General features: G+C 42.9%; 1 protein-coding gene across 4 annotated transcripts in view; it reads left to right on the top strand.

The window, feature by feature from the left end:
* The window catches only part of Dlg5 (MAGUK family member discs large 5), a 170,935-nt gene that overhangs the window by 120,751 nt on the left and 32,785 nt on the right, over window positions 1–17,399 (top strand). For all 4 annotated transcript variants that reach the window (XM_075697693.1, XM_075697685.1, XM_075697701.1 and 1 more), the window contains one exon: window positions 15,301–15,533. In XM_075697693.1, the coding sequence (XP_075553808.1) occupies window positions 15,301–15,533 (233 nt within the window). The remainder of the gene's footprint in view (window positions 1–15,300; window positions 15,534–17,399) is intronic.

Below are 17,399 nucleotides of genomic sequence, written 5' to 3'. Positions count from 1 at the left end.
GCAATGGCGCAGCAAGTAAGTATATGCAGGCATGTGTGGGCTTGTGTTCCAATGTTGGCACTGAGCTTTCTCTGTGGCTGAGCCGTGCTGCTCTATGCTGTGCTCCCTGAAGGGCTGCAGAAGGTAGCGCCAACCTTTCCGTTCTCACAACGAACCACTTTTAGGTTGCGGTGCTGATGCTGTGACACTTCATTTTTTATTCTCTCGCCATGTCTGCAGTGGTGTCTGGTCGTCAGCAGGAACATGGTTTTCAAGGTATGTCGGTGGTTTGTTTTTGTACTTTCTTCTCTTTTATGCCAGTAATGAGTACTTAGCATGGGCCGGAAGAGTTGATGCACAACGCAAACGCCCAGCGGTTTCAGCGGTACCCTTCAAGGCATGTCGGCAGTGTTTCTTCTCGGAATAGTATTAAACTGAGCCAACTGGTGCATAGATAAGACTAGTTTGAACAGCTGAATAGCAACCCAAAACAAATGGCGATAGAGGCGATGTTATTGTTTGTCTCCCTTTGTCCCGTGTTTCAGTTCATCATCTCATACTCGTCCTGGTCTTCCTTGTAATGTACGTGCTTCTCGCGGTCCGCAGGTTTTGTGCACAATGGCACAATGGTTTCAATGGTTCTGGCACACGTTTTCGATTGTGGTGCTCGATGTTGTGAGGTAGTCACTGTTCATGCATTGCCTTTGTTCTGTCTGCCGGTGGAGATCTTTTGTAATAAGGGCTGTGAATAGAGCTACATGATATTTTGCATGCTTTGTTGCTCCTCTGTACGTTTACATAGCTCCTGTGTATAGCGTGCAGTATTACGTGCTTGTATCACTTGTAGGCACAAGCCATGTACTGTCACGTGTTCAACAGTCTATCTTTTTGTACATTATATAAAGCTTTGCTATGCTGTACTGCTTGCAAGGACAAATTTTATTGTCAGTGGTACTATTTAAGCAGATGCCTTAAATCTGCCTCCATGATAAAGATGCTATAGGTGTGGATTTATACTCTGGGATTTTAACCTAATCACTTAATTTAGAGAAGCTGAAAACCGGTTACTTTAGGCATAAGCTACCTTTTATGTCTTACCCACGCATTCAGAAATGTGCCTTAACTTGAAGCCCATGCGTGATTTGATCGAGATAAAGCCCGATGCAAATGCGCCCAAGGAGAGACAACGAGTGTCTTGGGCACTTTCGCACCTATCATTATAGTGACATATAGTGACAGTCAAGCATGGGCATCAAGTAAGGGTGAATATCTGAATGCAGGTTAAGTAATAAGCAATATGTTTGCATAGTTGTAAAGATTCTGTCCTTTTTTTTCAGGTTTAGGATGCTCAAGCCAGCCAGCAAGAGAGTGATCTTCCAAGCACGGTTCGCCCTTCAGCCCCACATAGCATCGTACCGTGTGCCTTTAGGAGTGCTGACAAATTTTCTTCCTCTTTTGAAACTGGTACTAGCGGTCTAACTTGTAGTCACGGTAGTGACTTCAAGGCTGAACCTCACTATCTTCAGCGCCCAAAAATAACGTTAACTTTTAAGTGGCAACCTTAAGATGAGCACTCGCTGCAACATGTTTCCTTGGTAGTACTGCTGCGGGGGCCAATGCAATTAACCACTGCTGCTATGTTGAGCCCAGTGTATGATTTTGTACTGCTACCAACCAGATAACGCTACAGAGATGTAGATGTAGCAGCTCGTCTCCAGCATCAGCTGAAGCAATGCCTTAGCCTTTTGTGGCTCCTGATTGCATTTTAAGTAGTGCTGTATGTTTTCAAGAATGTGACAAATATAGAATCCTGTTATGTGATGTCAGACTGAGTGTACGGAAAGAAGTGAGACAGTTTAAAAGGAAAGGGCTGACCTGGTACTGCTATGAGTAGCTCAGCACTCTCAGAAGCATGATGTGGTATGGTACCACTGCGTTTGGTTGACTAGTGCATGCCAAGTGTGCTGTGGTACCAGGTAACCACTAACTGCAATTACATTGACATTCCTTATGATCCATGAATCTACACACGAATTGACTGTAGTCTCACTCGCATGGAATTATGGTATAGTTATTATACTCGAATAATTTATAGAGCCTACTATTTTTGTACTTATACTGCATGCTTACTTATTCGAGAAAGATGACTTCCTCGTCGAGTGAGAAGTGTATGTTAAAGCTATTTTTTTTATGCTGCAGCTGTGTTACATTTTTTCCCTTTAGGGAGAAGCTAATTTTGCACCCTTCTGCTGCTGGGGGTTGCCTGCTTCTCTTACATAATTTATCATTGTACTAACGTATTGGTGGTTTTCAGATTGTTTTTCCTATAGGATATATTGCTCTTTTGGGCCTTCAGCTGTTGCTCTTCTTTATGTTTCACTACGTTGTTTCTATTTTTCTTTTGCTGAATACAAGGCTAGTCAAATAGTGCTTTGATGTTTCCATATGTGAATTTTGTTTTTGTTCATGAGAAGCCTGATAATGTGCCATTTGATTTTATTTTACTGGAGAGAGTGCAACTAACACTGCGCTATGAGAAGTGTTCCTTGGCAAGCGTTGCTTATTGGTAACGAAACCTCTTATTAACCTCTTAACGAAACCTCTTATTGGTATCAACCGTTTGACAAGTATGTAATGATGTACACAATATATGCAGTGAAATACAATGGCAGACTGCAGACATTATAGGCAAACTAAATTGCTGCACATAATGAAAAACTGCCTCTGTCTCACGAAAATAAAGTGAACACTAATAATGCAACATAATGCCATCTGTTGGTTTCTGAAAGGCACAATGAGCACTTAATGCATGAACCATTACATCGCATACACGTAACAGCTAAGCATAAACACACTAAAGGATAAATAGAATAAGACAGTAAAAGCAACGCTTGAAAAGAAACACTTCTCTCATAAAAATTGAGACAATTTCTTAGGTGAGCAACAGCACAATGTAAGCTGCACTCTCTCCTGTAAAATAAAACACAAAGGGCTCATTATGAGACTTGACTCTCATGAAAAAAAACAAAGGCAGGATTCACGTATGGAAACATCAAAGCACGATTTGACTAGCCTTGTATTCAGCAGAAAAAAAAATGATAGCTATAATCTAGTGAAGCAAAGGAGAGCAACAGCTGAAGGCCTAAAACAGCAATATCCTATAGGAAAAACAATCTGAAAACCATCAATACATTAGTACAAGGATAAATTGTGTAGGGAAGTAGGCACCTGCCTGCAGCAAAATTGTTCCAAATTAGCTTCTCTATAAAGGAGAAAAATTCGGAACACAGCTGCTACATGAAAAAAAAAATTGTCTTAACATATTGTTATCCCTTTACAAATGAAGGCTTGCAAATAGCACAAAGCTGTTATAATTAGGAAGCATCTTAATGTTTGCCTAATTTTCCTTGAAGTAAGCAAGCATGCAGTCCAAGTGCAACCATAGTATGCTCTATAAATTATTCAAGTAGAATACTTCAATAACTGCTTTTAGAACTACTATTGAAGAATACTTTTGTTAATCCGCACTTTCAAATTTTTTATATTATTATACCCTGCTATCTGCACATGCTCTGTATTTTGTTCCACTGCCTTCTGTAATGCCTTCGGGCCTTGAAGGTACAATAAATAAATAAATAAAATGAATAAATAACTATACCATATTTCCATGCGAGTGAGACTACAGCTAATGCGTGTGTAGATTCATGGATCATAAGGAATGTCAATGTAATTGCAGTTAGTGGTTACTTGATACCACAGCACACTTGGCATGCACTAGTCAGCCAAGGGTAGTGGCACCAGGTCACATTATGCTGCTGAGAGTGCTGAGCCACTTGTAGCAGTATCAAATTAGCCCTTTCCTTTTAAACTGTCTCAATGCTTTCCATACACTCAGCCTGACACCATTGGACAGGATTCTACATTTCTCACATTTTTGAAAACATATAGCACTCCTTATAATGCAGTCAGGTGCCATGAAAAGCCAAAGCATTGATTCAGCTGAAGCTGGAGACGAGCTGCTACAGTAAAAGCTCGTTAATTTGACACCCGTTAATTCGGAAATTCGGATAATTCGGACGGCACTATTGGTCCCGGGCAATGTACATGTTAGTCTATGGGACCAAACCTTCGTTAATTTGTCAGAATTTGTCCCCGCACTGCTTAATTCGGACAAATACTGACTGCTGCCGCTACACGAAAGTGCAGTAAAGCAGCGCTGGCACCACTGGAGTGAAACCGAAACCTGAGAGGCCAACGTCCTCAATTAGTGGGGGCGATCACAGCGTCACCGAACGTCGGTGTCTTCTTTCTTCACTCCACTGCGTCTTCGACGCCATTTTCCCTTGTGTTGTCGAGTCAACATCATCTCTTCTTGCAGAGTTTTCTTTTTTCGTTGTGACCGTGTTTTGCATGCCACCACCATCGTGCGCTACAGTGATGGCAACGCCGGCAAAGCGGCAGAAGTACGAAACCAAGAACTTGGCGACTAAGGTGGAAATTTTGCAGGCTTTGAAGAACGGCGAATCGCAACAGCACATTATGACCAAGTACAACGTGAAGCGGAGCAGGTTGGGAACGTACGTGAAAAATGAACAACAGATTCTTCAAGCCTTCAGGAGCCAGAAGTTTCATGCATCAAGAAAGCGGTTGCGAACCGCAGCTCATCCCCAGCTCGAAGAAGCTTTGCTCCAGTGGGTTACTGACTGCCACAGTGCACATCTTCCTTTGAGTGGACCTCTCATCGTGGCACAAGGTGAGAAGTACACTGCAATGATGAAAATTGAATCGTTCAGAGCTTCAGAAGGGTGGTTCTCGAGGTTTCAGGAGAGACACAAACTCGTCTTCAAAAGTGTGGGCAGCAAAAAGGCCAGCGTTGATGAAAGCATGACCACCTAGTCGTAAAATATGAAGCTGCTTGAGCACATCACTGCATACGAACCAAGTGACGTGTTCGATGCAGACGAAACTGCTCTATTTTTCAGAGCTCTGCCCGACAAGGCGGCGACTTTCAAAGGGGACCCGTGCATTGGTTGCAAGAAGTTCAAGCAGAGGATAACTGTGCTTCTTGCCGCCAATATGACTGGCACAGAGCACTTGCCACTTGTCATCAGGAAGGCGCATAAGCCACGTTGTTTTAAAAATATCAAAAGCCTTCCTGTCGAGTACAGAACAAACAGAAAGGCTTCGATGACCTCGGAAATCTTTCGAGGCTGGCTGCAGTAGTTAGACCGGCACTTCATGTCTAAGGACCGCAGGGTAATTATGGTTGTTGACAACTGCAGTGCTCATAACTGTACAGTCGAACTGAAGAGCGTCAAGGTAGTTTTTTTTTTGCCGCCCAACACTACATGTGATCTTCAGCCGATTGACCAGGGCATTTATTTATTTATTTATTTATTTATTTATTTATTTATTTATTTACAGATACTGCAGGCCCTTCTCGGGCCCATGCAGGAGTGCATACTAAGAATACAAACAAGAGAAGGAAATTTAAACTAATTACTTGACATAATTTCAAAGATATAATACATACAGAAGTGAGAAAAAAAATATGGCAATACACTGGACATAGATGACAAATGAATACGCGAACAAGACAATATTATCAACTCAGTGTGTACCCCACTTGGACTCGAATTTCAAGAAAAGTTGACATTACTAATACATTCAACAAATGATTCCAGCGAAGCAGAGTTCACTGCCTCCTCAGATAACGTATTCCAATAATAAATTGCGCGAGGAAGTAAAGAGAACTTCTGAACATTGATGTGGCTGACTGGCTGTCTAATAGTTTTACTGTGGTGCGTTCGCTCTGATTGTTTGAAAGGATCCTGAAGATATCGTTCCCGTGATAGCTTAAAGTTCTCATGATAAAGTTGGTAAGTAAATGTTAATCTAGATATTATCCTGCGCTGCTCAAGTTTTTCTAGGTTGGCCCTATTACGTAAGTTGCTGACACTAGAGTGACGGGAGTAAACAGAATAAATAAAACGCAAAGCTAAATTCTGTACTCTTTCGATTTTGTTAGTCAAGTATTGTTGGCAAGGGCTCCAAATAACCGATGCATACTCCAGTTTTGGTTGTATTAGCGCTTTGTATGCATTTAGTTTTACTGCAGGAGGGGTATTTCGCAGTTTCCTTTTCAAAAACGACAATTTCTGTAGTGCACCCCAACAGACGATTTCAACATGCGGTTCCCAATTGAAATTACTGGTAAGTGTGATGCCTAAATATTTAACTTTGTCAGTTCTTGTGATGGTAACGTTACCTAAAGAGTAAGTAAAGTCAAGGGGCTTCTTTTTGTTACTAAACGTAATGGAAGCTGTTTTGGAAGTGTTTATTCTTAAGCCCCACCTTGCGCACCATGCATCAATGGAGCGTAAAGAATTGTTCAATTTAATTTGGTCATCTCGGTTATTTATGGCTGTGTATACAACACAGTCGTCTGCAAATAGTTTAATCTGTATTGGTGGTTCGACGCAAAGATGAATATCGTTAATGTATACCAAGAAAAGGAGAGGCCCGAGGGCCGAGCCCTGCGGAACACCAGAGTACATATCCAAATCTTCGGAGACACTCCCATTTATGGCAACACACTGCTTTCTATCTCTTAAGTAAGATTCAATCCATGCCACTACTTTCTGTTCAATGCCAATTGCATTTAGTTTTGTTAATAAATCTTTATGAGGAACAACATCAAATGCCTTTGAAAAATCCAAGAATATAGCGTCCGTTTGGCCTTTTATACTGAGTGTACCAATTAATTCATCAGTTATTTCAGCAAGTTGGGTTACAGTAGATAAACCAGATCTAAAGCCATGCTGTTGCGGATAAAGCAAATTATTATTTTCTAAGTAATTAACAATGGCCTTAAAGATAATGTGTTCGAACATTTTACAACAGGTGCTAGTTAAAGAGACGGGCCTGTAGTTGTTAATTTCAAGAGTAGAGCCAGATTTATGCACCGGAATGATTTTTGCCGAGCGCCAATCATCGGGAATTACTGCAGTGCTTAAAGATATAACGAAAATGGGATGTAAATATTTGGCCACCCATACAGCATATCTACTCAAAAAGGTATTGGAGAGTTGGTCAAGACCAGGTGATTTCTTCACATCTAGCCTATGCAAGAGGCCCAGAACACCGTCCTCTGTTATCTCTACCTGTTATTTCTATCATTCACTATGTGAAGTCGAAGTACCGAAAGCACCTGCTACAGTGAATGATCTTATGCTCAGAAGTTGGAAAGCTGTGTGTAGTGTACTTACTCGGCACAGTGCATAGCATTGCCCACGTATGGAAAAATACACCTCCGCAAGTCATCGCCAACTGTTTTCGGCACAGTGGTTTTGTGAGGCCCGAGCATGCGGCAGTAGCTGACGAGGTATCAGGCGAGTCCACCGATGATGACTGCCCGACCTCTGATGCTGTCCTTCCTACAGATGTGACCCTTCAGGACTTCATCGCGATTGATGATTGTGTCGCCACGACTGGTCTCCTGACCGATGAAGAAATTACTAATGATGTCACGGGCGCCCGGGAAGACCAGGATTCAAACGAAGAGTCATGCGAGGAGGTGCAGCTGCGACCTCATCGCACCTCCCGAGAAGTCACGGAGGCACTTTTGATATTGGAGGACGTTTGCCTGAGCACTTCTGACAGCTTGCGGGCTGCTGGCCACTTGGAAGAGATAAGAAAAATTGTGATGTCAGCCGGAATCTGCGTGAAAAAAACAGACGACTATTGCAAAATACTTCAGTAAATAACGATATGCTTCTCCAACTTGATTTTAATGTTGTTTTTCTTGTTCATTCGTTAATTTGGCTTTCTTATAATTCTGACATTTTTTCCGGTCCGGTGAGATCCGAATTAACAAGCTTTTACTGTACATCTATGTCTCTGTAGTGTTATCTGGTTGGTGTTCATACACTGGGCTCAACATAGCAGCAGTGGTTAATTTCATTGGCCCCCGCAGCAGTACTACCAGGTAAACTTGTTGCAGTGAGTGCTCATCCTAAATATAGCTACTTCAAAGCGAAAATTTCTTTTTTGTGCGCTGAAGGTAGTGTGGTTTAGCATTGTAGTCATCACCGTGATTACAGGTTAGACTGCTACCTGCTTCAAAAGAGGAAGAAAATTTGTGAGCACTCCTAAAGGCACATGGTATGACGCTATGTGCGGCTGGAGGGTGAATCGTACTTGGAAGATCTCTTGCTGGTTGGCTTGAGCATCCTAAACATGAATAGGAGGGCAGAATCTTTACAACTATGCTAACACATTGCTGATTACTTACCTCACATTCAGATATGCACCCTTACTTGAAGCCCATGCTTGACTTTGTTACTATAACGGCAAGCGTGAACGTGCGCAAGACACTCATTGCCTTTCCTTGGCGTGTTGGCGGCGGGGTTTATCTTGACCAAATCAAGCATGGGCTTCAAGTTAAGGCACATATCTGAATGCGGGGGTAAGACATACAAAGTAGCGTAAGACGCCTAAAGTAACTGGTTTCCAGCTTTTCTAAATTCCGTGATTCCACTGACAATGAAATTTGTCCTTGCAAGCAGTAGAGCACAGTGAAGCTTTATATAATGTGCAAAAAGATTGACTGTTCAAGAACACATGAAAGTACATGGCTTGTGCCTACAAATGATACAAGCACGTAATACTGCATGCTATACAAAGGAGCTATGTGAACGTACAGAGGTGCAACAAAGCGTGCAAAATATCAGTTAGCTCTACAGACAGCCCTTATTCCGGCAGACAGCAAAAAAGTAATGTATTAATGGTGACTACCTCACAACATCAAGCACCACTATCAAAAACGTATGCCAGAGCCACTGAAACCATCGTGCCGTTGTGCACAAAACCTGCAGACTGCGAGAAGCACATACATTACAAGAAAGACCAGGTCGAGTATGAGAAGATGAACTGAAACACCGGAAAAAGGGAGACAAATAATAATGTCGCTTCTCTATCGCCATTTGTTTCGGGTTGCAGTTCAGCTGTTCAAACTCGTCTTAGCGATGTACCAATTGGCTCCAGTTTAATACTATTCCGACAAGAAACACTGCCGACATGCCTTGAAGGGTACTGCCGCAACCGTTGTATGTTTGTGTTGTGCATCAGCCCTTCCGACCCAAGCTAAGCACTCATTACCGGCATAAAAGAGAAGAAAGCACAAAAACAAGCTGCCGAAATACCTTGAAAAGCATGAGCCTGCTGATGACCGGACACCACTGCAGACATGGCGAGAATAAGAAATGAATTGTCACAGCATCAGCACAACATAAAATTGGTTCGTTGTGAGAAAGGAAAGGTTGGCGCTATCTTGCTTTCTTCTGCAGTCCCTGACGGAGCACAGCATAGAGGACCACGGCTCAGTGCCAGCACCAAAACACAAGCTCACATGCCCGCATATGCTTGCTTGCTGTACTAGTGTGGCTAGCTGCGCCATCGCAATGGCTGCGCTTATGGCTGCGTATGGCAGGCACGCGACTGTGAGACTAATTGATAATTGAACAGTTATGCTACGTAAATTCTGTTTAAATCATTTAACTTTTCTAATGTCTTTAAACATCACTTTTCATTTAGTGCGACATTTATGGCGTGCTTCCGGCTCCCTGTGTTCGACACACATAGCTTTGGAGACTGAGTGTCAAGTATAGGAGGCCACACAATAACTTGAACACATGAGGTTTGTCGTCACTTTAAAACGTTTGGTGGTGCTTAATAAAAGTAGAGTCCCTTCATATAATTTACATGCGCTTTCTTTCTGCTATATATAAATTAATTGCCGAATATACTGCATCTTGTTTTTCAATTACTTTTCCAAAGTTGGAAACAAAGTCTACAAAACTCAAAATCTGCAACACGAAAGTTTTGGGTGCACTTAGATTCTTCTTTTGCTTCGCCCACTGCTTGTACTTTTTGTTGTACTGAAGGAATGTACATTTCATGTGCTAACATCCATTTTATGATGTCCAGCAAAAGAATGAAGAATGGGACGTCTTATGGACATCCATTACATGTGAACTGATGATAAAGCACGATATAGTCGCACCAACTGCATAGCATCGTCCACGTCAAAATCATAGAAGGGCGTATACAATGCGAAAGTTTTGGGGGGCCTACAAGGCATGCCTAAATATACAAACTTTATGGACGTTCCATGGACATCTAAAACTTTGTGCAATGTACGTCTGAAGTACTGTCCTAGAGAACTTCGATGTACATGCAAGATTTTGTCCGCTGTACATCGGATGAATGAACTAAATGGATGTTCAATGGACATCCAGAATTTTGCTGCCCTTGTACGTCCCTTTGATTTATGTGCATGTAAACAATGTCGTTAGGACATCCCATTTTTTTGCTAGATGTTTGGATTAATTCGGTACATCTGTTGGATGTTTTGGCCATCTGGGATGTAACTGAAACGTTTACCGGGAAACGCTGGCAGTGAGAACGATGCACAAAGGCGAGCCTTCTGGTAGAAATGTGGTCTCTTGCGGGGGCTGCAATGCGGCAGAGGCGAGTGTCATCTGGAGGTGTTGCAGGGAACCGGGCGTGCAGCATTTTATGGCCTTTGAGATTTGTGCGCGCAAATCTGGGAGGCCATGGTCGCTTTATGAATGGTAGAAATGCTGGAAAAGGAGGTTAGTGTTTTTTTTTCTTCTTTTTTTGTTTTCGTGTAATAGAAATGTGTTTTCTCGTATATTCAAATTACAATCTTACTCTATCATGTCTGTAGGTTGTGTGTAAGTCATACTTTATGATTTTTCTATATATTTTAGCTTGAGAAATTCAATTAGTTCGGTAACTTCCTTGCACCACGTGGAGGGCCTGAGTGGTTTGAAATTTTTTTTGCCAAAACGACGTCTGACACTAGGCGCCGGATGCCAACGCCAGATTTTCTGCGACACGGGGCCCCTAATGCTATCGCATTAATACTTCTTAGGTTGCATGAACAGTCCTATAGGTCATAGGAAGGTGACAGAGTTGGTAAACTAGGGAAAGCTTACCTCCTTGGGCTTGTGCTATTTGCAGCAGTAGCTACTGCATAAGTTCACATGCTTGGCACTCATATGAAAGCTTTAGGCTTTTTTAGTTCAGCTTCAGTCACTTCACATGGCGCTTCAGTAAGATTATTGCGCAAATGTCTGGCTCTCACTCATAAGTCAGGAAATACCGAGACTGGCACAAATGCTGGAGTGCTTGCAACGGAACAGAACTCAGTGGCAGTGATTATGCCCTCACGCGTGACTCAGCAACCTTGGCCAGGTGGCGCACTACTGTGCCAAGCTAACAGCACCACCTTTATGAAATAATTTGCGTCGGTGGTTGCATTGGCACTCCATTGATGGTTTACTTTGTGAATGCATGCTCTTGCTTCTTTTTTGCTTGTGGTGCTCGTGGTGTATTATGAATGGCAGTGCATGAAATGGTTGTCAAAAGCCAAGGCAAAGTTCAAACTCCTCTGCTGTTTCAAGAAACTGTCCAAAGCAAAGCACCTGTTTTATGACTTTAAGATCTAAAAAAGTGTCCAACAAAATGTGGGCAAAGATGCAATAGAAGCAAAAAGCGTGTTTAACTAATGAGCGAAAAGATCTACAACATCAAGCCTGAGGCATATACCCAATTCAGTACAATACACGAGCAGCCTTGCTTTCAAATGTGTGAAACATAGACACGTGATGTTTATTTCCTTCCAATGTGAAGCATGCTAATAGCATTCCTGATGTGCTGTGTGCCACTTATATATTTTATAGGTGCATGCATATACAAACGATCACATTTTTGTGCTCATCTCCCACAGAAACAGGCAAAATATTTTATATGACCACCTCCAAAGACTTTGTACACACTTACCAGACATCTCATTATATTGAGACACTTGAAAAAGGCAACAGCATTAGCGAAAGTTCTGTTGGGAAATTGCAACATTGTTGGGTGTACTAAAAACATCAAACATTAAATGACTTGCACTCACGACCTTGCTTTTGTTCCATTGTTGAAAAGCACTTGGAGTGACTTAATAGGCAAACAGCATATTTTCGGAATGATAAATGGCAATTGTTTGAGTGACAGTCGGATATTATGATTGCAAAGAGCAAGGGTGTGTGACAACTGACCAAAATAAAGGCTTAATGAAAAACTATGCCCAAACTGTGCATAATTGCTGATTGTTTACACTACTACTGCCGTCGTTTTTATAAGACATGGCCAACTCGCAGACTGTGGATGCATATCACAGTAGGTACCCATGATCTTGCCCTTCCCATTGTCGTCAACACACCGTCATATTTGCAGAATTTAGAAAAGACTGCATTGTGGATGTAACCACAACTGAATTTCTTTCATCAGCACATCCTGCAGAGTGCTTCATCTTGAAAGGGGCCAACATTGAGCTGACACACCCATACATGTGAAGCTTACAAAGCTTTCTCATTGCGCAAGTAAGGGCCACTTGATTTATCGCGCAACATGGATGAAAAGAAGACATGCGAAAATAAAAAAAACTGTAATTTGACTCTGCAGTCAATTCTGCTCTTGTCTATCATTTGCCAATTACCTGGAAATCTAGAATTTCACTGGCAAGCCTCAGCATTTTGTGTACTCTAGGGTGTTGTGCCAATGATCGACACAGCAGTACTGTGTATACCAGGCTTGCTGGATGACAAGGTCATATTTCCCATCGTGAAAATGCAACCAGTAACATCATGTGTGCCAGCGTAAATGGACATGCAGTCACTCTGACAGGATGTGACCGTCTACGTTTGAGTCTGTCTGCAAGAGGAGCCATCGGTACTGGTGTCACCAGCAAAAGCTTGGCCTTACCTCGTCTATGCTTGAAGTTGGAGAAAGCACTCCTCATGCCCAACAGAAACTTGCAGCAAGCTAATCTGACATCTTATTTTTAGGTGCAATAAAGAGACAAGGCTAGTCACCATAGAGGTGGAATCACTTGGGCACTGCTTTTTACTTGCTTGTGGTTGCCCAAATGTTTGCATGCTGTCGTTTTATAGCATTACCACTTGTCAAACTTTTTGTTGTCCCTTTCACTGTGTTGTAAAAGGGTTTGCTGTACAAGATAAAAAAATAAATGAATAAACAGAGGCCAACTTTGTGGAACTGTCGAAGCCAGCCTGATTGAGCATTCGTTGATGAATTCATAGCAACATGTTTTAGCTAAAGGAACAAGCCGTTTAGTATCATTTTGAAAAAGTTTGGAGCTCTCCAGCAGTGTCTCTAAAAGTACCGTATTTACATGATTGTAAGCCGACTCGAATGTAAGTTGAACCCCCCATATCACATGTGACAGGGGGAAAAAAAAGGCATACCTGCGGGCGAATTCCATAACGAAAATTTATTAGTAGCTGGTATGGTCACTGGACTGCTCGTCCTCACTAATGCTGCCATCATCATTGCTGCTACGGTCCCGCAGCATGTTGTCGTCCAGCGAAATTCTGCATTTGCATATATACATAAGTCCACACTGAAAGCACCCAACCACAGACAGCCGTCAGGGAGGCTCTTTTAACATGTCCGGTTGGCGTGAGTTCGCGGTCTTCTGCCGCCAGCTACTCATACTCACAGCAGAGCAAGTCCTTGAAAGGTGAAGATCCAGGCTTGTCCCATGACCTTGTCGTACGTCACTGGCAGGGACCGATCGTGCACTTCAGCGACGTACGCTGCAAGCTTAGCCTCTAGCTCTGGAGAGCGTCCCGACTTCGGCCCGCGGAAGCTTCGCTTGCCGTCACAGGTGAAAAGTTTGCTTCGCTGCAGTCGCCACTCTCGCACCACCCATTAAGAAACATCAAACTTACAGCCCGCTGTGCAGTTGTTTCTTCAGCGTAAAGGATGGCAGCCCTCCTGAACGCTGCTGTGAACGAGCGCCGAATGTTTAGTGGACTCGCACTCATGACGACTGAGGAAGCACGGAAGTAGCACGTGGCCGGCAGTCAAATCGAATGCATGAAACTAAAGAGCTACACAAAAAAAGAAACACGTGGGCGGTGTCTGCTCTTCCATGAACTATTGGTACTCCCCATAAGCGCCGCTGTTCTAAAGGTGCCACCGCAAATGGAACAGCGGCACTTCCGTGAACTATCGACACCCCCCATGAGTGCTGTGTGTGCTGCAAAACTCTAAAAAATGAAAACCCTACCAAAAAGCAAAGAAACGCGCAAGATGGCGGAAAGCTATGGGTAGGGCCTTAGAGCAAACACAAAATTGTAGCTATGTTGTAGCTCCCTTGATATCTTGCTGGTCTCGCTTTTTTTTGGAGTGCCATGTTTTGGTTTCGATTGCAAGTTGACCCCCCCCCCCCCCTCCCCCCCATCCTCACTTCAGATTTTGAAGTAACAAAAATAGGTCGACCTACAGTCATGTAAATATGGTACTACAGCTCTGCATATTTCTGTTCTGTTTCTCAAATGATGATCATTAAAGGCTTTTTTTTAAATGTGTAAGCATTTCTATGCTTATCCAACGAGAAAACTGTCCGTCCGGCCTGTAAGACTATCGCTTTACAAGGTAGCGCCTGCTGCCTCTTGCTTTAACGCAAGCTACGCGGCAAGAACACAGAGCACACGAAGCTGTCAACACTCGCCACACTGAGCCCCCATCGCAGATTGCCTTCAGAATTGGGGCCTGCACATCTCTCTTCAATGCAGAACTCAACGGCGGGAACACAGAGCACATGAGGCTGTCAGCAGTCAGCACTCTATGTCGCCATCGCAGATTGTTTTCAAGATACGGCCCTTGCGGCCGCGCCAGACGCCGCCGTCGCCAGAGTGCAGTTGATCACGGTTCATAATGGTCGGACACAGATGGATAAGGCACTAAAGAGTAATAACAGCTTATAATGATCGTAACGTCATCAATCCACTTGGTGCCGCCACCTGCAGTAGTTTGCTTTCATCATCTACTTGTGCCGCCATCGGCAGCAGTTAATGTTGCCGCAGCGTTGTCCTTTGTACTGGTTGGATCAAGTTTTATAACATTGATAATGATACTGGGCAGCATGGGGATGAGCAAGTGGCACATTGCTTACGTTTACTTAGGCATACCTAAAACATCTCCCAGAGGAGTTCCTGTGTAAATTAAAAAGAAAAAAGGTGCCTTCAAATTTTGTTTCGGGCTGTTTTGTGGTGTCATATATATTTTATTTCACCAATGAAAATAATCGCTATATTTATGTTGCTCTTACAGAAAGTGCACGATAGAAAAGAAGGGTTGAGCAAGTTGCAGAAAATTAAAGATGCACGGTTGAAGATCAGCTTTGCAACTGATGATGGAGTGATACCTGATATCTTACAGACCCAAGTCTGCGGCCCGTGATCCTGGTGGGCCCGCTGCAGGAGGCGGTAGTAGATAAGCTAGAACAGGACTTTCCGCAACAATTCCAGCGCTGTCCATCGCAGCCCCTGCGTGGTTCACTGCAGGCCCTGGAACAGGGCCTGCAGGACTTGAGCCTGCTCGATTTTCGCCGCCGAGGTTCCCACTATGAGTGCCTCACCCTTGATGCCCTCCGGTACTGTACCAACCACAAGGTATGCTTTGCTTGTGATGTTAGCTGCTACAAACCAATGTTCACTCATTCTCATTGCTGTTTGGAGTAGGTGTTGAACAAGCTAAGAAATATCAGTTTTATGGTGCGGCTATGTATTGAAGTAGTGCATTTCTTGCATCTTTAGCCTTTTGTTGCCATCAAAAGTAATATGAGCGTATTATTACTGCTGCTTTCAGGGCTTTATGTGCAAAGATTTTACTTATTCATCGTGAACATATACTTTATAATGTCTTTTAATTATTCATGGGCGAAATCATTTTTTTTTTTGTATTGCTTATAGTCTGCTTTTCTGCTCTGCTGCCCGGCTGCCAACTTTTGTCTGAGGTACTCGCACTTTTGCGTGTTTGCCGTGTTTCTGCTGTTGCTCAAAATGGGAAATGACGAACTTAAACGAGAAATTGCGGATCTCAAAGGTGAGTTCTGTAAGGAACTTCGAGAGCTCAGGCAAAGTGTAGAAGTCACTAGTGAACAGTATGAGTCTCTGAAAATAGAATGTGAAGGACTTAGAAAGGAAAATGCCGGCCTAAAAGCAGCACAGGAGCCTCTTCTGCAACAGGTTGAGAAGCTGAGAAAGCAAGTGTGTCAGAACTCACTAAAGATAGTGACATAGTTGAGAGCCTTGGAAATGTTCTGCAGAAGGTCGGGGAAGTGCTTGGCGTGCCGATAACTGAGCAAGATATTGATGCGTGCCATCGCGTTCCTGTGCGGAATTCTAATACTGATAAGAACATAGTAGTGTCTTTCAATCGTCGGTTGAAACGTGATGCTGTGATCAAAAAAGCACGAAAAGCAAGGATCACCGCAGAAGACATCGGTTTTTCTTCCAAGCAGTCTGTCTTCGTGAATGAGCATTTGTGCCCTCAACTAAAGCAACTGTTTGGCATGACTGTGGCAAAGAAAAAGGAAATGAAATGGCGCTTTGTATGGGTGAGGGATGGAAAAGTATTCGCGCGAAAAACAGAAGAGTCTATGGTGTTAAAGTTACATGCGAGGCAGACCTAGCTAAAATCTGCTAGTGGCGATTAGCAACGAACACTTTTTGTATCTTATTTTGCTATGATCGTGCCACGCAACCTTGTTCGTCCTGGCTAAGCCGACTTTCTTACTTTTTTGCATATTAATGTTCAGTCTGCCCGTAATAAACACGATCAGATAGAAGCATTTCTTAACGAATTCACATTTAGGTTTGACATAATAATGATAAGTGAGACATGGTAAAACTCAGAAGATGATGTCATGTCCTTGCCCGGATACCAAAGCTTATTTCTAAATAGACCAAACCGCCGTGGCGGAGGTGTGATGCAGATGGTGTCAGAAAGGCTTTCATGTGACTTGATTGCAGATCTCTCAAAAACCACACCAGACTACGAAGCGCTTACGGTACAATGTGGATCCTATGTTTTCGCTGTTTTGTATCGACCACCTGATGGTAATAGTGAAAGATTTCTTGCCTTTTTAGAACAATTACTGCGTTATGCTTACCAGAATCGACTGTGCATAAACATAGGCGGTGACTGTAACATAAACTTACCGCAGTCGAATACAGTTTGCCGCAACCTGATGTTACTCCTTGATTCTTTTGGTTGTGCGAACGTGATAAAAACACCCACTCGAGTCATATGCCTGTCTGAATCCCTTATCGACTTATTTATTACGAACAGCCCAATGCCAGATATCGATGCTGGTATTATTGCCGCCGACTTAGGTGATCACTTGCCGATATACATGTTTTCTAAACGAAATAACACACTTAAAGCGAGCCGAAACCAATGTAAATCTTTCGTCATGCAAGAAATAAATCCAAGAACAATGAATGACTTTCGAAACCAACTTCGAAGTGTAAACT

Source organism: Dermacentor variabilis, chromosome 1, assembly GCF_050947875.1.
Source record: "Dermacentor variabilis isolate Ectoservices chromosome 1, ASM5094787v1, whole genome shotgun sequence".
In the NCBI taxonomy this organism is placed as follows: Eukaryota; Metazoa; Arthropoda; class Arachnida; order Ixodida; family Ixodidae; genus Dermacentor; species Dermacentor variabilis.
Note: the sequence above shows the minus strand (reverse complement) of the source record. Positions and strands in the feature narration are given on the sequence as shown.